The 27916-nt window shown below is 37.9% G+C and overlaps 2 protein-coding genes, 1 long non-coding RNA gene and 1 other non-coding gene across 6 annotated transcripts; 2 read left to right on the plus strand and 2 right to left on the minus strand.

The window, feature by feature from the left end:
* Positions 1–4964: 4964 nt before the first annotated feature.
* On the plus strand, positions 4965–9487 carry LOC131330304 (uncharacterized). Its single transcript, XR_009201078.1, has 3 exons — positions 4965–5129; positions 8900–9014; positions 9180–9487. It is a non-coding gene; the product is annotated as an uncharacterized LOC131330304 (long non-coding RNA).
* LOC131331667 (small nucleolar RNA snoR8a) lies at positions 5365–5453 on the plus strand. The gene has a single exon (XR_009201469.1). It is a non-coding gene; the product is annotated as a small nucleolar RNA snoR8a (small nucleolar RNA).
* A 4618-nt stretch (positions 9488–14105) lies between the features above and the next one.
* LOC131329386 (protein FAR-RED IMPAIRED RESPONSE 1-like) lies at positions 14106–18048 on the minus strand. 3 transcript variants are annotated; one of them, XR_009200750.1, is made up of 4 exons: positions 17690–18048; positions 14450–16598; positions 14290–14358; positions 14106–14196 (listed from the first exon to the last, which is right to left on the minus strand). XR_009200750.1 is itself a non-coding variant. In XM_058362482.1 (2 exons), exon 2 carries the CDS (start codon positions 16592–16594, stop codon positions 15362–15364), a length of 1233 nt encoding a protein of 410 aa, XP_058218465.1. In that variant the 5' UTR covers positions 16595–16598; positions 17690–18048; the 3' UTR covers positions 14131–15361. The 3 variants fall into 3 exon arrangements, 1 of the variants encoding a protein (XP_058218465.1); XR_009200749.1 differs by having other exon boundaries at positions 14290–16598; XM_058362482.1 differs by having other exon boundaries at positions 14131–16598.
* Positions 14161–15352, minus strand: LOC131328351 (protein FAR-RED ELONGATED HYPOCOTYL 3-like). The gene is made up of 4 exons (XM_058361301.1): positions 15266–15352; positions 14450–15178; positions 14290–14358; positions 14161–14196 (listed from the first exon to the last, which is right to left on the minus strand). Exons 1-4 carry the CDS (start codon positions 15350–15352, stop codon positions 14161–14163), a joined length of 921 nt encoding a protein of 306 aa, XP_058217284.1.
* Positions 18049–27916: the final 9868 nt, after the last annotated feature.

The following is a 27916-nucleotide window of genomic DNA, read 5'->3' on the forward strand; positions in this document are numbered from 1 at the left end:
AGGGCACGTTCCCTTGTGATGAGTAAACTTTGTGACTCATTTGGCTGTGGTGTTTTGGGGGTATTGGAAGATGTTTATAGAGGTTAAGGCCTTGAATATGAATGAGGCCCTAAACTGTGAAGCGCGTAATATATGTACGGTGTCGGTACCCTGAGGAGATTGGCCAAGTACTGAAAATGGGAAAAATAATACTCCCTTCGTCCCAAATTACTTGTCTCAGTTCTATTCTAACTGAATAAAAAAACTAGTTATCTTTAAATTGATAATGAATTTTATATCAAATATGGATCTTGTTTGATAGATTTCGATTTTTTCTATAATACAATATTTTCAAAATCACCGAAAACATTATAAATTACAAGATATAATCAATTGAAAAGTGACACGAATTCCTAAAAGTGACAATTAAATTGGGACGTAGGTAGTAAGTGTTTATCGTTCCAATAGGTCACTGGAGAGTTTGTCTGGTCACTAACTTCAAAATCTCGAAATCAGTCTAGATGCGAGCGTGCTGGTCGGGGCATCCAGTTGGAGTATATAATAAAAATATGTGGTGTAGGTTCAAACTTATTAGAAGAGATTGTGAAGGGTGTGGAAAAGTAGGATGAGTGGAGGACTAGGACTTGCCTTTGTGGGTTTTTTTTTTTGGACTTGGTCTTGCCTTTGCCTTTGTGGGTTTCGATGTCATGAGAAGTGTGGAAAAGTACACGGAGAAAGGTAGGTTTAAGGGTAATGGCTCCGTGACAAACAAGGAAAATGGTTGACTGAGTCTGAGCTCTGATACTTGGACAATCCACTAAAAACACATGAATTTTACACCTACTCTCCTCTCTCTCTCTCTCTCTCTCTCTCTCTCTCTCTCATCTTTTACATTACATTACATTAGTCAAGATTTCTCTATAATTCCATGGCTCATAGCAATTTTAACAAGTACTCCAAAAAAAATTCTTTCAAAGTGTATTTTGCTAACTCCCTTGGCAATGTGATCAATGAATTTCTAAGTTTTACATTGAATTTTGACACAAAGTTAATAATTACAGTGTTTAGATTATGTGTAGAATATATTTACTGAACTTTTTTTTTTTATATATCTAAGTATAAATCAGACTTTAAGATATCCATTTGAAGATAGATTCTTTTAATTCTGCATTCTTCCATTCATTTTACCAATGTAGTTATGGCATAATAAATTTGCTACTAACTATCATCCAAATACCAATAATTGAAAAATGCCTGCTGCTCGCATAATTCACAGATAAGGTTTCCAAACAACTCATAACATTTATAGCCTCCAAAGTCAAAGATTGTTATATGTGTGAATACACGTTTAAAAATATAAATTCCCACCTAACTTTATGATTAGACCATTGGATCGATACGCTGGAGATTTTTTACCTTTCAATTCATGTTAGACTCATCATAAATGACTTATGAAGAAGAAGGGTGAGTTACGTTCCATAAATTTGAATAAGATGATCAAAGCATATGACCGACGAAAATTGATATTCCTTCTGTCCCAAGAGAAACTTCTTCGGTCCATAAAAACGAGAACTTAAAAAAAAAAAATATCATTCTTATCAAGAAAAATTCAAAACTTTTTTAAAAACTAAAAGAATTTAATTGATATTTAGAACGTCCATTGGCCAAAAAAAAAAAAAATTTTTTTTTACAAAAATGCATTGTTTACGAAATCTCTTTTTGCTGGATAATTTTTTTTGGAACGGATGTAACTAGGCTACAACTATTTCCAATGCAGCCAGTCTAGATTATACACTAATTAAACAGGTTACTGGTCAATGTTTGTCACAAATCGTTATACGGCTTCCTTGTCCATAACATACGTAGGAGCAGCTCCTATCCAGGTTTCTCGGAAACTGCATTCGCACTGGGTACGTGCAGTGAGCTCGGTTTTGTTCATATTGTAGATTTTGTCGAAACGCATTAACTTGGTTCAATATAATGTCAATTGGATAACCAATCAATATGTGACCAAAACACAAAAACAAATCAAAAGTGATTCTTTGGGGGTTACTGGTCTTTGTGCATAACCCAATTTTGAATCTTTGTTGTTGTGTTTAGATCACACACTAATTAGTATCTAATTAACATTATATTAAAACACAATAATGTGGTTGGACAAGATCTATATAATTAATGTGAACGTAATCAATTAGGACTGCCAAGGGGCCTAAAAATGGCCAACTGGTGCAGTTTTCCAGGAAAACCGTAGAGAAGCGGTTAAAAATAATGTATTTACGAAAATAAATTTTTGATTTTTTTTCACCGTTCAAAAGATCTCATCGAGATCTATCAAACAAGATCCGTATTGTATAAAAAATTATTCCAGTAATCTCATTATTGTTAAGCTTGAAAATTATAAATAAGTATTTATTTTTTAAAAACCCTCAGCGGAACACGATTTGTCAATTTTGCTTGGAGTTTTATATACACACAAACATAAATACTCCATGGTATATATCCCTAACTGAAGCATGATTTGATTTAACAAGAAATGTGAAAATTATAATTAAAAGAGAGTTTAAATGCGAGGGGAAATTAGAGTATACCCATTGTAACAAATAAATGGGTGTGGATAAGCAAATTTAACAACAATACTCAAAAAACACCCCACATTGTAATAAGCAAAGATACAAGTCTTTTAGCAAATAACCAAATTTCACCCATTCCATAACCAAACTTAACAACTTTTACCAATAACCAAAACTTAATAACCAAACTCAAAACTCAATAACTCAAAACCACCACACATTGAGACGAATAATTTGGTGTGGTCGAGTGCGTGATTAGAACTCGTTTGCGATTGGACAAATGTGCATTGTGTATTGTGAGAGTTTTTTTTGTTAGGGATGCAAAAATAATTAACATGGAGGTAGATGTTATTAAGTTTGATTATGGACTAAATGGATAATCAAATGCTGACGTGACACATTTTGGTTATTGATTTTGATTATTACCAATGCAGATGCTCTTACGATTTATTTTTTTTGGTTGCGTGTAAAACGAATTTAGGGAGAGAGAATATTGGTGCCCGGTGTTAATTTTGTGGGATTAAATTTCTAAAGAGAAAAAAGAAGAACGCATCACGTCACACAGACGCATACACGTGGTTAGTGTGTATATATAGTACCTCCTGTAGTAGATAAATGGATAGATGTAGCTAAGTATATGGACATATTATTAGTTTTTTTTTTTTTGCCAAAAGGTGAGAGGTAGTATTCATCAAAAGATTTTCACGGGAAAAGGTTGGGTGTCCACAGATTGGACACTCCAACAGAAAAAAAGAGTGTATAAGAGCATAAATATGCCGCCCTACAAAATGAGAAGAAACCTCCCAAAGAAGGACAAAACCCTCGAAGGAGGACAAACCCCACAAAGGTGGACATTACCAAAATAAATAACAAAATAAAAGAAGCACCGCCCAGAAGTCCGTTGCCACTCTTTCGCAACCACCTTGATAGACTCGTAAGTCGTAACCACAACCTCTGCTTCACAGATCACAGATCTAAGAAGATGGGGGCTGAGAATGGTGGTAAACAGTATCTTATCCGCAACCACTGAAACTGAAATCCTAAAACATTGCCAGAAAACAATTTGGCTGAAAAGTTCCCAAAGGAGGCTCGAACTTCAGTCGAGGGATTGAAAAAGAAGATGGTTCGACGGTATGGGGGAAGAGAACAGAGGGAGAGAAATTGGGGGGGGGGGGGGGGGGGGGTGAGGAATCCCTCCCCTCCAACCGCCTGCAGGGCCGGCTGTGAGACGAGACGAATAAGGCGGCAGACTAATGCCTTGTTTGGACAATGATTTGAAAAAAAAATTATCAACTCAAAAAATACTCATTATTCTTACTTCCAATCATTACTCACACCTATCTCTAATCATTATTCTCATTTCTCTCTCTCTCTCTTTCTCAATCATTACCCCTACTTACAATTACTACTCTCATTTCTCTCTCCACTTATAACCCTACAAATTATTTCAGAAATTTCTCAAAAATTTATCCAAACCCAACATTAAGCCCCCTAATTTTGGATCAAAACTAGGGCCCCAAATAGGTATATCCAAATATGTAATATATATTTAATCTAGCATTTATATAACAAATAAGCTAGTCAGCTTAGTGGAAAAACTTAGTTCCTCTGTCCAAAAAGCATATGATTCAAGTATTAGAAGTCTCTTTTTTTTCTTTCCCATATAAATATATATTTTTTATAAATTCGTCTTAAATCTCGAGAATCTAAAAGTCAGCTCTGGCTGTATGAAAAGGGGGAGAGGGGAAGGGCTATTGGCAGCTAGGGTCTGAAGATTTTTAGAAAGAGCTCCCCGAAAGAGAATAAGATATGAAGTTCGACATATTATTATTAGGCCCCGTTCCAGAACACCTTCTTAAAAAATAAGTACTTATTTCACATTTTCAAACTCAAAAATAATGTAAATGAAAAAATAATTTTTCAATTTTTTTTGCATCGTATTAAAGATCTCAATGAGATCTATCAAACAAGATCCATATTACATATTTTTAGATTTCAATAAGCCTATAATTTTTGAGTTTGAAATTGCCTTCTTAAAAAATAAGGACTTATAACCCGTTCTGGAACGGGGCCTTAGTTTATATAGATTGCTACAAAAGGTATCGACGTTGTTACATAAATTCGAATACAATGCAAATGGACTAGAAGCCCGGGTCAACTTCTATGTATGGATCGGCTTCTCTTTCTTTGTTAATTTTTTATTTTTTATTTTATATATAAGTTAGTATATAGTAGTACGTCAATCATTCTACTTACACATCCAATTACACATCCACATTCATAATAGGGGTGGAGCCCGCACACACTACACACTCAGTATATGTGGAACCCATCTCTATTATGAGTATGAATGTGTAAATGGATATGTAGATGGATGTGGAGTTAGAATTTTCCACAGTAGTATACTCCCCCAGTTTCAAAATGTTCGACATATGGGTTACGGTCTCGCCTCTGTTCCCAATAAACGTCGATTAGGGTTAGGGTTTTGGAGACGTCTAAGCTTCGGCGCTCACAATATCTGCGTGCACACATATATGCTCCAAGTTGTAATCATCCTCTCCGCCGGCAGGAGCCCTTGCGGTTCTCTCTCTCTCTCTCTCTCTCTCTCTCTCTCGCTCTGTTTACTTTGCGAATGTTTAATCTTCAGTTGGAAATTGTCTTCGCATAGGAGTACTGCATCAAAGTTCCTATCTTTAATCGCAAGACTTATAACGTGCTAGTATTCCCATTGCAATGTGTCTTTCGATCGATAAGCGCAACATATAGATTTCCTCTGTGTTTGTCAATTTCTTTTGTGATTCAAATAATGGGATTTTGGGCTGCGATGATTATAAACAATTCCTCGTTCAGAATGCCATCGCCATGGCATGACTGACACATTTACACCCATAGAATATGAGCACACTCAAAATCCGTACTTAAATTTCTACTGGTTTTCTTTATCTATTCTCTCTACAATGTTAAGTTTCTTGCCCTTATTTGGTGAATTTGAGCCGTCCAAAAATGTTTGTAATGATTTTGATTTGTTTCAACATTTCTCGATGGGATGATTTCTTTTAGAATTCGGACAATTGATTCCCAAGATTGACAACCGAGAGGCAACTGCACTCTGCATCTCGGCAGTCCAATTGCAAAGGAACCAGTTCCTATTTGAAATGGTGGTTAATTATAGGTCCATGTTGATATAGCTCATTAATTGATAAAGTGCAGATTTGGCCAGCAACAGTATGGTTGTAGGCGAATTAGTGATGTAGTTGTTTCAAATAAAGAGCAGATAAAATGTAGCGGTTAATTGGATTGGAGCTTGTTTCAAAGTGAGGGGGGAATGCTTTAGTTTTATCACATTCACAATGTGAGACTTCATCTGTTTTTACTTTACCGCATCTGAGTCTTTACTCGGGAAATGGTTATTTTGGTGTTTCCATATAGAGAGCTCGAGTAACAAGGATTCGTTGCGCGTAGTTGTTGCAAATAAAGAGCAGATAAAAAATGTCCATTTTTGTGAACTTAATTAATACTCCCAGGGTAATGTGCAGTTTGAGAATATGCACATTAGCTAAGTAGATATTTGGTAGCTAACTGTGCACGTTTGAACTTAATTGTTTGGGTAAAAACATGGATTAATTTTGTACTGTGTTATAGTTATTACGTTTGAAGGAAGGATACAACTAAAGTTCACCCTATTTGACTGACCATTTGTGCCTCCTATCTACTATTTTTGATTCGCAAAGATCATGTTCACCGTGTAAAATAACACCATTGCTTGGATGCTCTTATTTAGTACAAAGATGTTATTGTTATTATGTTTCAGTATAGAGGGTTTTGGTCAGGATACTTCAGTGTTCCATCACCGAATAGTAAAGACTTGGATTGGCTATGTACATCGATTTTGCTCTCCTCTTTTAATCTGGTAATCTATTATCATAGGAGTTGGCTTTGTTATCTACATGGCAATGGAACACTGTTGTTGCTGTGTGTTTGGCCTCTCCGGAAATAGATCTTGGTGGTGTTTAAAGCCCTAACCTGACACAATGAAAATCTAGAGGTTAGGGTTACGCATGCCACCATATTTCGAAAGCTATTCTCTTCTAACATGTATTGCTGATTGCTTTGTACAATTGCTAACCTTTTGTTTCATAATCTCATTTATTTTTTACGGTGTCTCGTTCCTTGTTTCTTAACTAGAAATTGCCCATACCTTCTCGATGAATTTGTTATTCAATTCAGGCACGGGTCGATGAATTTGTTATTCAATATGATTTTGAGTGACCTTAGCTATCTGTGAGCTTAGCTAGTGGAATGCCCATGCCTAAAAGCACTTGCGAACAAAATTTAACTTCCCGCTATATTAAACACAAGATTATCATACTGATCACATCTCAAAAACCCAACTGTCTTCACAAAATCCACTTTATAAGTTCGAAATAGGAAAACCTTTTTTTATCCATACGACAAAGCAACATCTAGCTGATCAATTCGAAATGAAAGAAGATTGAGGTGGTTTCACTTCTACCTAATCAACTCAATATGAAAGAAGTTTAAGGTGGTTTCACTTCCATCCCAACATAGCTTTTGACGTTGCAAGGTTGGCCACTGCAAGGTTTTTCCCACCAGGACTGAATTCGGCTGCAATGGTTGACCTTGGAGGAGGCATCAAAGGACAATCCTTAGCTGATAAATGTCACATCCAAAGACGTGCCTAGAACTCAACATATTCAAAATGAGACGAGAACTGGTAAATTAATATTAATTCTAAAACCTGTGTGAAAATATAATGCTAAAACCTGTGTGGAAATACCATGATAAAAGGCCATGCTTTGCATCTCTCATTGCTTTAGGTCGGGACCCCGAACCAATGCCCCAATTCCGTCTAGGGAAGCATTTTGTTCTTGGTGATATCTCTCTTCGTGCTAACCCGAGCGGTATCCAATATTACCTGAGGGGTATGTTTCAATCTTATAGACCTCAAAGCATCATTAAGAAGACGAATATTATACAAAATTTAAAAGTAAAATCAATCACTCTACCATACTACAACCATCTATTATATAAAATTGAAAAAGCATGCTTACTAGATCTGAATTCATCTGTGCTGTGGAGTTAAAAGTTTTTGAGATGTGTCATTACAGGTGAGCCGGCAAATCCCAATTTCTGAAGGCGAATCCCAATTTTTGTTTAGATGGAATAAAAAAAGTAAAAACTTTACTCAAACTTTGTTTATAAAAACTTTACCCAAAAAGTCTCTATGCAATAAAAAGGTAAAAACCATATCATCGAGCGTGGCAACTCCACAGACCACTGGAACAACACCACATCTTGCTTGCATAGATGCCAATTCCCAAAAATGATAAGAGATGACTTGCATATAAAAAAGTAGACAACAGGAAACCTCATATACATCCCATTGAGTCCAGAATGGAACTAAAAAAGAGTAAGCTGGAAAAAGAAATGCCAAGTTAACTATGGTTCCCTACATCGTTGCGATTTGTATTATAGATAACAAAAAGACATAATAAAATAAGAATCATACAACTGGTAGAAACTTGACGAATAAAAAACTAAGTATTTTTTCCACTTGCCGAATCATACAACGGTGTGCTCCTCATGCCGAATTAAAGTTTATGTAGATACCAATAAAAAAATCAAGTCTTGGTATAACTGAAAAAATCAGTCACTATAGTCCATAATCTATTAGTCCAAAATCAACAATCGGCAATTCTATCAGTCCATAATTCGTCATTATGATGACTGAACCAACAATCATCTTCAAAAAAAAAAAAAAACCAACAATCGATAATTGTATTAGTTCATCACCAAAATTGATAAAAAAACGAAGACGTAAACAATGACTACAGAAAACAAAAACCGGTAATTGTATTAGTTCACTACAAACGCTCACCTCAATTCTTTCGGAAGCAAAGTGAAATACAAAACCATATATATGCTCAATACGTATTCGACAAAAAATCTGATAAAAAAAAAAGGAACCGTGAAATACAAAAAAAGAATGAAATACAAATTAGACTGTCAATATATGGTTATTGCCGTTTTCAACTTTGCCTTCCCGTATAGGAATAAGAATGGGAATTATTGCCGTGGGAGCCAATTAATTACTGGGGTCTTAGAATGGAAATGAATAAATGGTGGAGATTTATGCAGAAAAGTGTGTTGCAAATTCAACGGTGAAGGAAATTTATGTGGGCTACCACACCGTCGCGATTTGTGTTATAGATTATTGTTATTATTATTATTTATGCAATTCTCCTGTCTTTGTGCTGGGTATTCCATTCTGTGTTGATTTCTGACTGGATTTTTAATTTGTAAAATACGTTAACTGGCTTGGTGGACAGCACCTGGTTGTGCCATGCTATAGAGCAGGTTTGGCCAATTTTGGAAACATGTTTTGTACCTTTGATGCGGATTTGGTTCTTCGAACGTCATGCGTAATATGATATCCTTGGGATGGTAATTCTGCTCACCTTTGGGGACGTTATTAATGTATTATCTCAGTCATTTCTTCTAAGAACTAATAATGGAGGCTTGCCATCAATTATTTGACATCTCTATCATGCTCTTGGCACTGCTTTTACTTGTTTTGTCTTCTAGTGATGCCATTTATGTATTGTGCAGGGGATAATTGCAATAAACATGCTGTTCACTTTTTTCATGTTGCCTGGTGGCACTGAGAATGGGACGTGCAGATGTTTTGAGTTGTTGGACGTTAGAGTTGATCCACTTCCCGAATTGGTGTGAAGTCGTTACGAGTTTCCGTTATCTTTGGTTTTGCCATTTTGCTATGTGTTTCCAGTATGTTAGTAAATTCTTTTCAAGATGGAGTTCTGTGAGCTCTCTCATCATTGGGTTCCAACCCAACCTCAAGTGTTATCTTCTGTGTATAAGACGGTCTTTTTTTTACAACTCTTATATTTTCGTTTCAACCTGTGCGCTGATTTAGATATACCGAAAGGGAATTAAGAACAACCTTGTAAGATGGATAAATTGGACAGGTGCCCATTTTAGTTCTTGCTGGGTAAAAAAGATCCTGCGGAACGTTGGCGATCAAAAAGAACTCTGGTTCATAGAATTTTGTGTGGCTTCAATTGTGCTAAAGCCACAAGACTGAGATCGACAAACTGAGATCAAAGCCATGGCAAAGATGTATTTGCTTGCAGGATTGTCGAAGGCATGAGCTCTTTTACGTTCATTTTCCAGGGAACCAAGAGTTCTTCCATGCCCAAAAGTTTAAAGTTCCTTGAACGAAAGATAACCGAGATGCACACTAAGGTACGGACAGCGACCCTGAGATCCTAACAAACTATGATTCGAAGAGAGAGATAAGGTACAAAGGCACAAAGGACTCGTAATGAACGAGTACCGTTCGTTTTTGGAATTATTCAATTCAGAATGTAACAAATGTTCTCAAGTAGAATTGTCTGGTGATGTGAGGCTTAAGTATAGTGTGGGATAAGCAAATGAGAGAGTCATAGGTGGGATTACTAATCAAGCTTCTGATAGAACTAAAGTGAATCAAGATTCAAGGAAATCTATATTACAGACTTTTCAAATCTGAATCATTAGAGATAGACGATTCGGATCACACACTACAACCCTGCACTATAGGTTTGCCTGGGGTGCCACTATAGGGTCTCGGGTGCTTCCAAGCCGGCCCTAGAGCAACTTGCCCAAGAGGCCGTGGCCTGGGACTTTCAAATTTTGGGCCCAAAACAAGGGCTCCTTTCTAAAATGAGTATATATATTATTTGTTCGTTGTAAAAACAAGTTGCCTTCCAGCGATAAGACAATTTGAAACCTTAAAAAGAATGTCCAAGTTTGAATCTTGGCAGGTTACTTTCTTTTAAAGTGGTTATTAGCCAAAAAAAAATACAAGCTACGCAATTGTAGCTGCAATGTTTTGAACCCATCTCAAGGAGGATACAAAGCAACCACTTAGGCCGCCAAACCAAAGCTTTTGACGTGCTCAGTATAGACCAAATGGGGAAGATGAGTCCAAAACAAGCAAAAGAATATCTATTATTGTTGTTTAATTATATAAATACACATGTATTATTGTTGTTTAATTCTAAGAATATCTAGGGCCTCACTCCATGATTTCGCCTTAGCTTCCAAATACCTTGGGCCTGGGTGCTTCTATGTTTGTTGCCTTCTTACTGTATCCGCATGTCTCCCAACTTCTTACTGTACCAGCATATCTGTTAACAGGCACGCGAACATGAGACCAAAACGAGCAACAGAAAAGATTGTTCAAATGGGGAAGATGAGTCAGTTGTGCTATGAACCTTTAACTCCTCAGGAATTTGCCATTTAGATTGCTTTGTAACCTTATTGTAGTAGTACCTACCAAAGCAAATCCCAATTCCCATTATAGTTCAAGACAAAGATTCAAGTTTCATATTTCAGATGAAAAAAATTTGATCAACAAGGAAATATAGTTATAACACACTTTTTTCCACCATCCGCAGTTGTGTATTCCTTCCACACAGTTGATGCATCAGCTATCTGTTAAAAGTTACAGAAATATGTCAATAACAGATTTCAAAATCTCAACGGTGCCCATCCATATGGAAGTGAAGAAACTAGAAGTAGTGCCGTTAAGAATTAAGAGCTGCAGAGTATATATACACAAGGCGGCAAGAGAAAATCCACATTCTAGCCATGGCAAAGAAAAAAAATAATCCCTTACTAATTAAGAATACAGCAGAAGGTGAATACAACGAAATATAGACTACCTTGAGTCCTTACAAGGTTACTGCGGAGAGGTTACTTCAATGGAGAAGAAGTGCAAGATGTGATTAAAATTATTTGAAGCACGAATTCAAACTTATGGAGTAAATAAAAGAGGGTGCTTCCTTTCCTGCCACACCCACACAAGAGAGGATGAAATCTAACGTTTTTAGGCCATGACTATAGGCATATAATAGCACAACATGAATAAACAACAAACTAAAATTTTTCTATTTTCCTCGCGTAGTCAAACATGGCTTTCATCTAGCAATAAGTGCCTCTCTATTTGAATAGAAAGATAGCCCAGTATCAGCCATAATCATACTTAGGCGAGGGGGGGTGGGGTGTGGGGGTGTCACATGAGAGTCTTCTTCAACGAAAGTGGTTCAAGGAGAGGAAGCCTAGGGGAAATCAGCCAAAATTTTATTCAAAACTAAATACTTCAACAGTAGTTTGGTTCCAAGTCCTCCCACAAACAGGATCGTCTATATCATCAGTAACCACCAAACAAGATTTTGTTGAATACGGATGGGCATCAATAGGAAATTTGCCAACACCCAACCCGCTTCAAGAACATAATAGAAGCTCCTTTGCTGCATAACTAACAAAGTCCTAGTTATAGTTTCTGACCAAAGTTACCCCTTGGAAAACGAAAGATGAAGGATTATACCTCAACGGCTCACCCTACCCCCAACCCCTTCTTTTTCCCTCCAAAAACAATAATCACAAAAGAAGTGACTATATGAAGAATGAGACATTAACACATCACAAGTAAATTAACATATTAAAACAATCCGCACCTAGAAGATCCTGTAAAATATTTTTTCCAAAAAAAAAACCCCCATATAAATGTCTACCTATGCTTCAGTATATTAAATAAATACATGGCAAGCACTAATTGTTCTTAAAACCATGATGACAATTATCTGATAGTAGAGTTAATCCAAATTCCATAGATTTTGCGATGGTATTGTAAAGTGTGAACTTTTTAGAGACTTCTTTGTGATATATATCAATGCTCCATCTACCACATTTCACATAAAGATAAGACCAAATTAACAGGGCATAGATGCTTCTATTCTTTGCTATGCCTTATTCCTTAGTCATAGATTTCCTTTAACAAAAATTGAGAAGATTGATTTTGGAAAACTGCATTTCGTGTACTGTTGACATGGCTTCCACTTCTTCGAACACCAGTTCACTGGACCATTTCCCGATTTCAATGTCGACCTCAACAACTTAAGGGAACACATCAGTATGAAGATGGAGGCATCAATGCCATGACTCAGTCACTCTCTGATTACTTCACAAAACCTAAAAGTTCAAAGGTGGATAAATACAGAGATGCTACTCAAGAAGGCAGAGGCTAAAGAGCAAGGTACTGAGTCTGTTGTCATTTTTTTTCTAGTTTGTTGATATTGTTGAGCTAGAGAGTCTTTGTATCCATTTGTTAACTTGTGGAAGAGCAAGGCGCTGAGTTTGGAGTATGTAATTGACTACTTTTATTCTGAGGTTCAATGTAAATGCGACGCTGTAATTGACTAATTTTATTGAGGTTTGATGTAAACGGAAATCATTTGTGGTTTTGCATAGCTATCTACTACATTTTGCTGTGGCTGTGTTCAATATTAGTTTGAACTGAAATGTGGCAGTTTGTTTATTGTTATTAGTTTGAGATGCAAGGCGTTGGGCTAATCCATAAAGCAAGGAAACCCTTTTTTTTTTTGGTGACAAGGAACAATACGAAATGATATGGATACGGATACGGATACGGAACGATATGAAATGATACGGATACGGATACGGACACGACACGATACGAAATGATACGGATACAGATACGGACACGACACGATACGAAATGATACGGATACAGATACGACACGACGCGATAGTGTGGAAACATTAGAGAGAATTTATTGTTGCAACTCATTTCCTATTTTACTCCTTTCTTATGAGCATAAAATTATGACCATTGACAAATACTAAATGGAAGTTGCCATTGATACAAAATTCCCACTCATTGCATATATATCTCTCTCTCTCTCTCTCTTTGTGCAAATAATTCATTAGAACTAAAAAAAGAAAATCATGTCTACTAAATACTAACTCTTGCATTGATCATTGTGGTACATGTTACATATACCAAACAAAAGTCACATTGGACACTTACAAAAGAGTTAAATGAGCAAGCTACAAAAAGCCTAATGCTTGCCCTTTTAACTACATTTCCAAGTTCAACATAGTGCAAGATAACATGAAAAAACATAATTTAATAGCAGCTCACCTAACAAAAAGTAAAAGGTGTGAGCATTACAACTTCATAATCAGGCCACCCAATAAGAAACAAAAGGTGTGAGCGCACACGTATAATATATATATATATATATATATATATATATATATATATATATATATATATATATATATATATATCCACAGCTAGAAGTAGACAAAAGAGGACTTCATGATCAAAACCAATTCGGCTTCAGCTTCACTTCACATGCAACTCATAACAGAAGTCAAAACAAGTCCCAATCACCCATCTGCAATCACATATCCTCATTGTCATATAGTATAAAACAGGTGAATCATGTAATACTTATATGAGAGACTACCTAGGAAAATAGGATTATTAGTTTCTGTCAATCTATCACATTGAATCTTCACAAGATTCCCTTGGTTACTCTTCCAAACCTTTGAAGCATATGTCGAGTCAAATGCAAGTCTAATAGCTAAACTTACTATGATCATATCTAAAATCTAGAGAGAGAGAGAGAGAGAGAGAGAGAGAGAGAAGAGGTGGCTTAGAGCTAAACTTACTGTAACCATATCTCAAATCACATGGAGATTCATTAAGGTCATAGCTTCACGTACCAATATATCCTACACTTCCCTGAGATGGCTGAAATCGTAACCAATTCAAATTACAAATTATAGTAACAAGAAACAAAAAAATTGAAAAGACTCGATGTAGTACAAATGAAGTCATACTTACAGTAACGTATCGACTCTCTTGCGTGACAATCTCATGAAATCCCGTAGCATGAGTGTGGACTTCCACATCCTGAAGCAGAATAAAGTCCAATACTAAACCATACAAACCAATGCACATAATTATGTAAAACATTGAAAGGAATGCATGGTGGTTGGTATACCGGTATACTCTTTGCATTGGCGCGACTACATTGGACCCTTTTGTTTGATTGCGCACTCTTCCTATTAATTTGCTCACCCATTGATTGCTTTCTCTTCTCCGGCGGTCGCCCTATCCGAGGTCCTTTACTTGGATCGCCCACAGTAATTGATCCATCTTGAAACCTTTCCAAACCATTTTGTACATCTCCAACCGTTGGCATGTTGCTTGGACACTCCTCATCGTCTAAGTCATTCTCTGCTTTAATTTCTTTCAACCTAGCCACCATCCTATCAGTATTGGCAGTGGAATACATGGCAACATCAGCTGCCTCTTTAAATACCTTCAACATTCTATCAAAGCGAGCAAATTCGGGCTCGCATTGCCACTCCACATAACTCACCTTTACTTTTGTGTGACTCCTCACCAAATTTTTCATCCATCGTCGTAGAACATATTTTTCAGGCACTTCTTCAAGCTTCTTTTTTGACCATACCGAGATCGTATGCGCGCACACCATTCCTTTACTCTCGAAAAATTGACAATTGCAATAAGCTTCTCTTGTCTCCTCATTAAAATGAACAAGGAAAGTAAAAGTCTTAAATATATATATTTTCTTTCCAACTCGAATGTCTTGTTCAATTTGAAACTGTGAAATCCCATTCACTACCGGTCCAGTAGTCAAATTGCACCCAATCTTTTGGGCTACTTGGTCCCGGAATTGGTTGCCTTTCTCAACTGTGTATGCTTGCTGAAATTGGTCCTCAAACCCACAAGGAGACACATTTTGAATTTGAAAGTGCAAGGAATGAGCGTCTGCCTCTTGTTCTTTTCACACCTTCTTACGTAAAGCATTCTCATATTGGTCCACAAATTCCTTCAAGCTGGTATTGGAATGGACGTAGCCATCAAAGAAGGCATTCATGCTCTCGCTTCATTGAGTTGTTGACATCCCAGCCCAAAAGGTATCCTTAACAAATGCCGGTACCCATCGATGCCGCTCCTTGTACATTCCAGCAAACCACTCATTGTCATGTAGATGAAATTGTTTGATGAGATTTTCCCAATTTTGTTCAAACTCCTTTGGATCCAAAGAATCATACACAACACTCTTGAGGGAAGTTTTAATCTCCTTATACTCATTGCAATTCTTGAACTTGTCAGGAATTTTTTTCATGATATGCCACAAACACCAACGATGTCGTGTGTTTGGAAAGACAACACTTATCGCATTTTGCATGGCCCTACATTGGTCTATGATGATGGCATTAGGGTATGAATCGAACATGCAAGAAAGCCAAGTCCGAAACAACCATACAAATGAATCCGTATTCTCCCGTGTTATCAAACCACATCCAAACAAAATCGATTGTCCATGATGATTGACCCCTACAAATGGTGCGAAAGGCATGTCAAACCTGTTAACAAGGTAAGTCGTGTCAAAGGTGACCACATCGCCAAACTCTTTGTATAACTCTTTACTGTATGCATCGGCCCAAAAGACATTCCGTAATCGGTCATCTTCATCAAGATCAATGGCATAAAAGAAGTCACTGTTGTCTTTTTGCATTCTGACAAAGTACTTATGCATTGCATCGGCATCCCCTTCTTGGAGTTGCACACGCCTTTCTTTATCCTTGTAATTTCTTGCATCCTTATCTGTCCAAGTTAGGTTATCAGGCCCCCCTGCCTCAATCACACATGAGGCAACAATTTGGTTCATATTGATTCCGGCAGCCCTGTTCAATTCAATTGTTCTCTTCACATTTGGTGGGAGAGCCCGGTAGCACCGAAGATATTTCACTTTTTCCGGGTCCATTTCATGATTATGCTTCAGTTCAATTGAACTCAACTTCCACTTCCCATCAACTAGCAAAGAGATATTCATATGGGCTTTACAACCTGTTTTGGGTGTTGGATGGGATTTAACAGGATTCGAACCTGTTGGCCTGGCATTTCCACTCAGATGACAACCATAAGTTACATACGACTTTACATTGTTAACCTTCTTAGAGGTTATTGTGATCGCACCGAAACCTTTTGCTTTTGCATAAATAGTGTAACATTCCTGGGCTTTGTCTTCAGAATCAAATCTCGTTCCAACCTTAGGTTCCAATACCACCTCTGAATTCTGATTTTCCTCCAAATTCGGATCTTCTATTTCCATTATTCTACAAATAAGAGAGAGACACACAACTATGTTTAAAAAAGAGTTGAACTAGTCCACATGTACAATGCACTTAAACATTAAACAATCATACAATTACATAATAATCAATTGTAGAAACAAACATTCAAGATCCCAATATGAGGTACCCACGTGTTCTTTAAACAACCATTCAAGATCCCATTTGTCTTAAGTTACCACATGACATTTTGGAACCCAGAGCACTATTGCATTGATAAAGGATAATTGATTCTGATGACCTTTTCTAACCTAATCAATTATCATTCAAGTGCTTGATAGGTATCAGTTTGATATGGAGAATCTGCATAATTTTTCGACCTATAATTCTCATCTAGGGAGGTAAGAACTTCAATGATTCCCATTGACTATTGCATTGACACTAAATCTTTTCTATAACATAAAATTTTGTTGTGTTTAGAGGTAGAGATTGGTTATAAAGATTGTTCTTTTTTTAGGTTAAAAAATTAAGATTAGATTATACAGCAAGTGTGTGCCACTGTTCTTTCCCACATTATTGTTCAAAGAAAAGCAAGAAACAGAGAATACGAGTCGAGTTCGCAGAAACGGGAAAGAATTGAGGAACTGCCACATGGGTTTCTCTGAAAATCAATAATTTGGTGATGCGGAGACGAAGGAGAAATCGGGTTCAAGATTGTCTGCCGAAGGAGAAGATCAAAAGCAATTTAGTGTTCAAGATTGGAACAATAAAGGTTTGGCCTTTATGTTAGTTTTTTACACGAAATTGAATCCGCTGCTTGTCGATTAACCAACAAGAGGAGGAGCCAAAATCATAATATCTATTTTTGTCAACATTGGTGTTTAGAGGTAGAGATTCACTCATCTATAGATGGGTTAAGAACAAGCTAACAATGTTCAGAAGGGAATAACTTCAGAAGGAGAAACGAGAATCAAGCATCAACACTCAAGCATAGGAAATAATAGTGTTCAGAAGGGAAATCCCACAAGCAGCCATAATATGTCGAAGAGCACTATAGCACTTGATTGCACCTCTAATACTACATAATCTGGAGGCCAATATCTAAGGAAAACATATTAGTTGGCAGAAAGTTTCACCAGTTAAGGGAAAGAAATCGCCACAGCCCTATTACGCACAAATCGTAATGTGGCGCCCGGGTGGTGGGCCGATCGTCGGTGGGGGCTCCAGTGGTGGAGACCCGGCGTCGGCAGTGGTGGTCGATCGGTGATGGGCCGGCATATGTGGGAAGGCTTGGGCTCTGGAATCGTTTTGGAGAGAGAGAGAACTCAAAGAAAGTGTGTATTGATTTGAAAAAGTGTGCACTGTATTAGTTTTCCGTAATTTTTTGAAAAAGTGAGTTTTGGAGCTTAGTTCTCCCGCGTGTTTGGTGGGCTGTGGAGATTGGGCCCACCCTTTCCACGTGGGTTTCGGGATGCATTTCAGGCCAATTTTCTCTGCTCATGGCATTATTGGGAAAAACCAAACTTAGCAACCTTTAACTTATCAAATTTTGGTCATTGGATAATCAAAACTAGTAATATTTTGTTAATAATCAAATTTAGTTGTCCCCATATTTTCTCAATCAAATACACCATCATTACACAAAAATCTGCTCTCTCTTCCATTTTCAACATGTTTATAAGAAAAATACTTTTAAAAACAATTTATTTCAAAACTGTTTTTTTATTCAAAAACTGTTTTTTTTTTAATTTTTTCCCGAAAACTTTTTTTTTTAAATCAAAGTTTTCAAAAAAGTATTTTTCCTTTTTCTCATAACCTATTTTTATTAGTTTGAAAATTAGTTTAAAAAATTATTTTTAATGTCACAATTTCTCGAATTCTATAAGTTGAAAAGGTATGTGGCAAGTTTTGATTATTCAATTTTGATTGTACCATTGGACCTCTACATTACTAACCTTAGCAACCCCTTAAATGGATAACCAAAAGATGATGTGACAATTTTTGATTATTCTACTGTGGATGCTCTGATACCCTTAGAGCATGTACACCAGATTAGCTTCATTTTGAGCCAAAAAAGCTATTGAACAGTGCACTTTTTTTCTTTTTACCTACTCATATCTCTTTCAACCCCACACCAATCCTCTCTATTATTCTCCATATCCTTATAAAATACTAATATATATAAAATATATATATATATATATATATGTATGTATACACACAAACAAGAAAGTATATCTGTCATAGTAGATCCCGATTTTTCCATCCATCTTTCTGCACTTTCTGATAGGTTCAACTTCAATTGAAAGCAGAGATTCCCTTCTTCGCTTGAATTGCTTTTGTTTTAAATCAAAAATTGAGTTTTTCCTTCTACATTTCTGTTTTCTTCAAATCGAAATCAAAGGTTCTGTTTTGGGTTTCTGATAAGCACCCGATAATATAATTAAGGGTGCGCTAGTTATCTAGTTTTAGTTATTTCTTTCGTTAATTTAGTGGTTTTTAATTGCTTTGCTCGTGAGGTAGCGTAACTTTGTTTTGTAGGAATTTGCCTTTTAACAGATGTTTTTAAGGCCCAAGGCATGTCAAGAGATGAAGGTGACCCGACGGCTCGCTAGGCAAGGCAAAGCAGCGACCAAGACCAAGTGCTGGGGCTAAGCTGCTCGGCATCGATGGGAAGGAAAAAGTTACATCGATGCCGAGATGATTATTCAGTCAGGCAGTTAATGGGTTCGGCATCGATGGGAAGTATTACATTACATCGATGCCGAAGCAATTAGTGAAATCTGGCCTAAGTTGCTCGGCATCGATGGAAGAAAATAAATTACATCGATGCCGAGGCCTTTAGCACAGCAGCCTGAGCCCTTCTCCATCGATGCCGAGGCTGTTAGGAGGGTGATTTCAAGGCATCTCCTGAAGAATATTGGTGGCGTACGAAGTAGAATAGATTTTGCTTACATCATTGTAGATCTAGATCTAGATTTGGTTTTGTTTTTGAATGTTCTTCATTTCCAGTCTTGAATCTTTATTTTCTGTCTTCATTAATTAGTTTTTGATATTGTCTTCTTTATTAAAGTTGTAGTGAATCTTCCGATCTATCTTTTAATCCAATTTTCTTCTAGTGTTGTTAATTCAATTATGTTAAGTAGATTTTCGCTTGCTCCTATCTCAGTAGATATGTGTGAGTAGTTTTTCAAGGTTAGGTCATGGGGTGATTAGCACTTCATGACTCAAGTAGAATTGCATTTTTCACCATAAAGTTTAAATCTTTGGTTCGAGATTCGATGTGGGGTTCGGGTTTATTTGTCAAATCGCTAAGGTGTTAATCTCCTTGATCATGTGTAGGTAGGAGCATCGCCTACCTACCACACATGATACTTGGAGCTCTGTCGCACGAGGCATTTGCTAATTAAATCTAGAGCTAGCTTGATAATCGAACCATTCTATTTTCCGATTTGGGAACCTTGACTGTGTATCCTGAATCGTGTAATCGGGTAAGAAATGCAGTATAATTTGAGTCGTGAGTGTTAGTAATTTCTAGACCTAACCTGCCTTTTATCTTAGTTTATTTGCTTTTTAATTTAGCCCCTTTTAATTTCCACTACGCACGTAAAATCAAGTTGGCTGTCTAAAAGCCGAAAGCCCTTGCTTGCATCTACAAATCCAGCAAAGCCGTATTAATTATTCCCTTGGGTACGATCCCGGATTTCTGGATTATCATGCTTCAACTGACGTATTAGGCCCTACGCTTGGGGCGTTATCTCTTATATCGGAGCGAACGAAGCATTTTCGGCGCCGTACCAAAATACGCCGGCTCAGGGACCAACAATGGCAGCAACAAAACCACAACCGAACTCCGCTCTGGCTCCGGATGCAAGAATTTATCAGAGAGAGAGAAAGCAAATGAAAGAGAGAAGTGAAGAAGAACGGGAGGGAAAGTGGAGGAGGAGAGAGAAACAATCATTGTTTAATATACCCCTCTCCTACAGTCGCTCGGTACTAATACCGATCCATTTCATCCCAAGCCATTTTACCTTTTCATTTACCTCCTCTGATGTAGCTTACTTTTTTTGTTTCTCCTCGATAGAATAGCTAAAAAGTCATTTTATCTCCTCTGATGTACATGCTCTTAGAACTGTGTTCACATAATAAGATGGGACGAGAGAGTGGTCAAAACTTCCCTTCATTAACCATTGCTTTCACAAATTAGATTAGAAATATTAGATTGATTTATCTCACTGTGCACACACATATGTATGTATAGGCTTTATTATAAATTTACGATTCGTTCTCTCTCCCTCCCTCTCTCCATATAAACATCTTTCTTCCCCATAAAATATGGCTAATTTTATTCATATAATTAATCACTTTACTATCTTGTTTCATGCTTACAACATGCGGATCAAAAAAATAATACTTACAACATGAAACCATTTATTATTTTTTTGTACAAAATACTATTTTATTTTTACGAAAGGGGAAAAAAGAAGGTAACTGATTCTATCCAAATGTTAAAAATCATTAGCTAGGACGACATCGAAAGCTTAATTGGAGAAAGCCAAGCGTGTGATAAAAGACTACAGAAGAATCTCGAGTGTCCGAAATGTTAAGGAACTTGAGAAGTGCACAAAGTTAATGAGTTACTAGAATATTTCCAATTATCCAAAGAGAATTCTATTTTTTTACAGACAAACGACCTTAGGTACTATTTTAGGATGGTTATAAGGAGTTTATGTTGGTGGTAGTTGTGGGCACGCGCCCCGAAAATTGCTCGATCTTTGGGTTCCCTTTTTAAAGACTGGGCGCGGCCCTCTTTTGAAAATGCGCGGCGAAACGCCTCGATTCAGAGTCGCCACTCGGGTTTTAGCGGTAGGAACACCCAAGGAACCGAACTCGAAAACGTTTTTGCCACGTTTGTTTGATTTTGAAAAGGCGTAGACCGGTCCGTCGTCACCTTCGATATCTGAGGTTCGGGAGCTAGGTTACGAGAGGGGAAGGGTTTTATGGCACCCCCTCTCGCCCAATCCGGAGATCGGTCTCTACTCGGGCATTTCATGAAAACCTTTGCATTTTTCTCTCATTTTATCATTTTTTAGCCAGTTAGGGCGGGGGAACAGTTAATGGGGAAGAAAGCGGTAACAAATTGTAGTTTATGTGACAAAATGCTTATGAATGATTTGATTGCGATGCTAAGTATAGATTGAGAACAAGCACTGAGCATCCCGAGCAAACTGCAGTACGCCGTCACAAGGTGACGTGAGCAGATTCTGCCAGCATGCACTGGTCGAGCCACTACATGGTGATACAACCTGCGCACGCCACATATAAACTGGCGTACTCCACTTGTTAGATCTCTCAGTCTTTGTTTGCAACCCTCTGGGCTCTGGAAAAGGACCAGCGCACACCCAGGGCAAACCACGCAGTTTAATATAGCAGAATATACACAGTCACAGGCAAAATGAATGGCTTTAGGCCATGAAAGAAAGCAGAACACCCCAAAACAGTGTGGGACAGAAGATAGGCCTAGCTTACGCTTCAGATGCAAGGGCCAGTCACTGGACCCAGAAGCCTACTGCCGTACGCCAGTATATTACTGCCGTACGCCACTTTGCCTTTGATTCCAGTGTTTGGCTTTGCATCATCTGGGTTCTGGAACATGACCAGAAGGATCCCAGAGGCCTTTACATGACAGAAATGAACAAGATAGGATGCCACCACTAAACTGTTCTAAATATGAAAAGCAGTAAACTGGTTATTAGCATGCTAAGGTGATCGACAGAAAGATAAAACAAAAGGAATGATGATCCATGATCCCCACGCCAGTTGTGCCCATACTGCCATGACTGGCGTACGGCCTTTGTAAACTGGCGTGCGCCATGTATCATCACATACGATAGCTGTATTTTATCTATTTAAGGCCAGGACTAGTATTATCTACTAGCCTGGGCCTTACTGACCCCCCTCAGGAGTTGAAAACAGAAAAGAACACAAAGGTGGTATACCTTTTAGTATTGTGGTTTGGTGGTTGTTTTCGAACTTGAGGGTTGAAGACGGTGGCTTATATGATGACTGGGTTCCAGCAGGATGTGTGGAAGTGTATGACATTTTCTTCTCTTTCAATGGATGAAAGGAGATGGAAAGCTTGGAGAAAGGAGAAGAAGAGAGATGGCACCTTCTTAATGTGGCTAACCCCTTGCAAATGAATGCAAGGGGGGTATTTAAAGAGGGGAAATGGACTGAGATCAGTTAAGGTCAGGCCTTGTTTGGCTGGTCTTAGGAACAAAAGAGGCCTTCCATGCATTAAATGCATGGGACTAGTTGATGGGGGGTGTAGGAGAGAGAGGGGACGCCCCTGCCGAAAGTAATCATCAGGGACACTGTGGCCGACGTCAGGGTGGCACAAAAGTCCCGCCCAAGTGGCTGAATAAAGTTGATTTGACTGGGTTTGACTGGCGTGCGCCATTTCTTACTGGCGTGCGCCAGTATAAGCTGGACCACTGGTCGATGACTGACACGTGGCAGCTTACTGGCGTACGTCACCAAGACACTGGCGTATGCCAGTTGGGTTTTGCTGGGGCCGTTTGGCTCTGGTTTGAAAGGTTTGAAATGGGTTTTGGACGCTCAAGGCTTAAGCACACCCTTGTCCTTGATCTGTTTTCGACTATAATCATCATTGGGGAAATAAAAGATCGACAAATGACATTATCCGGACAGTCCAGAATGGGGTGTCTACAGTAGTATCAAATTGATCCTAACCAACCATTGAATAGGTATAAGTCTTTATAAACTATAATAGTAAATTATCTCATGAGCTTTACTAGGCACACATCAATTCGAACACATATTTTAAAAACACCACCCGATAATGTGAGGCCTCACGGTCTATTTTAACAATCAAAGTCATTCATTTTGTAGCGAAAATGTGTAATTCAATCATGCAAAAATTTGATTAATCATACATCGATAAGTGCTTGATTCAAATTTAATTGATAAATGGGAAGAATTTTAACGATCCATTTTTCTCAAGGAAAATGTAAAATTTTAAGATTCCTACCATAGCATGTAGTCACCGCCTCTCCACCACCACCACGATCTCTACTGCCATCATACCAGCACCACCACAAATACATCAAGGGATTTAAAAGAATAAAACTAAAAGAGAATTATTTTTAAAATAATGTAATCAAAATTTATTATTCTTTATATCAACCTATTATTTCAATTCAGCTCGTACTTTTATTTATCAAATAACTTTTCAACATAAAAATTCATCATTCAATTTTTGCCACTTAATTTTCATCTTTCATGATTCAGTTTAATTTTGGTCTTACTATTATTACGAAATGGCATTAACTTCAATTAGACTTGTAACGCCTCACCCCAGAAGAATTAGCATAACCTGTCTAAATGAAGATTAAGTAACAGCCAAATTAAGATTCTTCCCACAAACACAAGATAAAAGTCGATTTACTGAACTATACAATATGAGTTGTGCATTCAAACAAGTCCACATATTACAAACTCCACTTCAAAAATATATCACATGTACAAAGCCAAAAAGAACACCAAATCGACTCCCATCTCAACACCTACAGCATGTCAAACCAGTAGACCAATCACTTAAAATAGTTTGTAAGTGTTATTGCTCCATCCAAGCGAAAAATATAAAAAACAAAGCACATATGGATCAAGTAATGCTTTCAATCATACATAGCAAGAAACGTACCCTCCGACCCAAATTGCTTGTCCATTTTCACTATTTGGGACCTCTCAAAAAATTATCTATACCTTTTAATTTGTAATACTTTTTATATTCGATATGATCTTGTTTGATAGATCTTAATTAGTTCTATAATATGATGTTTTCAAAATTATATAAAATATTATAGATTGTGAGTTATAGATAATTTTTTGAGTGACAAAAGGGACCAACAATTTGGGATAGAGGGAGTACTATTTTTTTAAAAACTATAAAATAAGCAACAACTTTTCAACAACTTTTTCTTCCCTTGCAACTAAGAGTTATGACAATACCATGACCCAGTGAACTAGGGAACTTCCAACATTTTGTATTCTCTAACAGACAATTTATAAGCATTAGAGCTATGACATGCTCTTGAAATAAAACACGTTTAGCAAACTTTTCAAGCAACTTGATTGACATTCATTATCATCAAAACATTTGAACATTTGTGGAAAAAAATAAAAGCATAATATTGGCTTGTCACTCCAACGAAACAACTACATTCACTTTATACATCCAAAAAGACACAAGCAAAAAGTCCTTTTCTCAAATTTGAGGTGAATACACTTCCCCTGAATGTAGAGTTCTTAGTATCATTTGGCAGCTCTTTGTATCGCTCGAAAGGTTCTTTATATTTCTCGGAACGTATTGCTATTGCTCGGTACGTGGACGCGACAAGTTGTGATCTTTTAGATATTTCTAGAAGCTTCCTTTGCACTTTTTACCTAGCTTACTCCCTAAGTCTCCTAACTTTCCATTTATAGTAACTTTCTATTAATAGCCTTTACTTAGTCATTAAGTTTCACTCACCTTTTCTCTGTATAAAACAAAGCTCTCCTCCTCACCTAAGGTACACAACTCTCCTCTCCTACATAAACGACTTATATTCTTTGCTTTATGTTTCGTTTTATCTTTCCCAGGTACTAACTAACTCGTCGGAGGCTCTACCCGGAGGAACCCCCCTCCAGTTTGCAGGTACCAGGCTCGGCAGCAACCATCCTATTGCTCGATAGAAATCTCTCCAGACTCGGCGAGCCCCCACACCGTTCAACAGAAGGAGGAAAGGATTTAAGTGAAATTCATAACACACACACACACCACCACAACACCCCCCCCCCACACACACACACACACACAATTGGTGACTCCGCTGGGAAAGAAAACATGGCATATATTGGTGGGCTCGTCCTGATCTGACTTCAAGCGTCTCAATTTCTGATCATACGGCGGCAGTTCTCTCTTCCATTTTTTGCTTTTGGTCCTCATTTAGGACCCTCCGTTCATCTCTTTCATGGAACATGTTTTTTGTCCTTTTTATTTTTAAATAGCAAGTTAAAGTGCTAGACTTACATAAACGCTTACTCTTTAATTGCGATTTATATTCTACAACTACGTGACATTTTGCCTAATTGTTCGGATATGTGCTCAAATTATTTTTTCATTTGCTACCCTAAGTTTATTATGGCTATTAACCATTCAATTACTGAGATTTATCTAAACAGCAGATTCGTTGCTACTCCGGCAACGATTAACATTTTCCCTGTAATACTATTTTGCAATTCCTATATTTGTCTACAAACTGCAAATATCTACGTGTGCTTTGTTACAACCGTGGGATTAATAATGGAAATTTCATTATACTTAAACGTGCAATATATTCGTTCGGGCGAAATCCTCGTAGCCCTCAGCAATATATTCGTTCGGGCGAAATCCTCATAGCCCTCGGCAATGTATTCGTTCGGGTGAAATCCTCGTAGCCCTCGAAAATCTCCTCGTTCGGACATCTCAACTCTGCCGTTCGGAGAGGCATTCACTCCTGACGGCGGACTCTTCCACTGAGCATTGGGGCTCACTCCTAGTTTCACATCCAGATGGTCCCACTTTCCACCACCAATTCTTCCAGTCCGAAGTAGGGGCTTACAAGTTGAAGATGGTCCAAACCCGCCGAGCAATGAAGATTCAGCACTCCAACCTCAGCCTGTCTCTCCTAAAGAGTCATGCAGCTGCGCCAAGGTCAACGAAGAATCCTTACGTTCGGACTAAGCCCTCCCTCTAGGTCGCAGGTCTCCTACGTTTGTTTGAGCCTTCCCTGCGGATCGAAGGATTCTCATGACTAGACTAAACCCTCCCTACGGGTTGTAGGCCTCCAATGTTCGGGCGACGAAGAAGACGAAGACAGCCAGGATTTGTTACCATCTCGGATACTCTATCGGTTACTATCTTGATTACTCAACACATAACCCGATGCATACCTTCGGCATTTTTTCTCGAGTGTTCAGTTCTTGGGAATACTGAGCGTCGTGTATCCTCAGCTGTTCACTTTTAGTTCATTTCATACTTGTCATTTCGTATGCATCATCTCATAAACATTCAGGGTTCAAGAGTGTTTGGAATTTCGTGTTACTATCACATTCGGATTTCATTACCTTTGGATAATCCGGCTGAATTTGGCCGTGGGGCTTTCTCTTACTCCGGTTGAATTTGGCCGTGGAGTTCTCTCTCATTCCAACCGAATCTGGCCGAGGACAGGACTTCTATTAGCATTTTGGGGCACAGCTACATCACCCCGGCTTGGGTTATTATGCTAAATCTATTCGAAACGCAATTATGGTCTATTTTGTATCTTGAAAAGAATTCACTTCGGTCATTCGGCCACACCTAGGTTCAACTCCTCCTTCATCTAAGCGATAAAGAAGAAGTTGAGGGGCTATTGTAGGAGGCCAAATTTCCCTCAGTTCATAAGGTCCAAAAGGTGTACCGTCATATCTCGGAAGGACCAAAAGATGTTATCTTTATTCATACTTAAGTTTCGGAACTTCCATTTATTATCGTGCCAAAGCTACATCATTACAGCCGAACAATTTCAACAAGTAAAATATTATCCCACAAGTATTGCCGAACATTTGTCTTAAATACACTCGGGAGTTCTTTATATTACTCGGCAGTTCTTATTATCGCTCGGTAGCTCTTTTTATCGCTCGGCTCGGCATTTCTTAGTATCATTCGGCAACTCTTTGTATCGCTCGAAAGGTTCTTTATATTTCTCGGAACGTATTGCTATTGCTCGGTACGTGGACGCGACAAGTTGTGATCTTTTAGAAGTTTCTAGAAGCTTCCTTTGCACTTTTTACCTAGCTTACTCCCTAAGTCTCCTAACTTTCCATTTATAGTAACTTTCTATTAATAGTCTTTACTTAGTCATTAAGTTTCACTCACCTTTTCTCTATATAAAGCAAAGCTCTCCCCCTCACCTAAGATACACAACTCTCCTCTCCTACATAAACGGCTTATATTCCTTGCTTTATGTTTCGTTTTATCTTCCTCGAGTACTAACTAGCTCGTTGGAGGCTCTACCTGGAGGAACCCCCCTCCGGTTTGTAGGTACCAGGCTCGGAGGCAACCACCCTATTGCTCGGCAAAACGCCTCCACTGTTCGACAACAACCACCCCAAGCTCGGTAGAAATCTCTCCAGACTCGGCGAGCCCCCATACCGTTCAACAGAAGGAGGAAAGGATTTAAGTGGAATTCACCCCCACACAATCTCCATCCCTTATATGGAGCCAAATGCAACTAATATAATACAGTAAAAGTGAAAGATAATGTGTTCCAATGCTCCAAAGA

This window comes from Rhododendron vialii, chromosome 6a (assembly GCF_030253575.1).
Source record: "Rhododendron vialii isolate Sample 1 chromosome 6a, ASM3025357v1".
NCBI classification, from domain to species: Eukaryota; Viridiplantae; Streptophyta; class Magnoliopsida; order Ericales; family Ericaceae; genus Rhododendron; species Rhododendron vialii.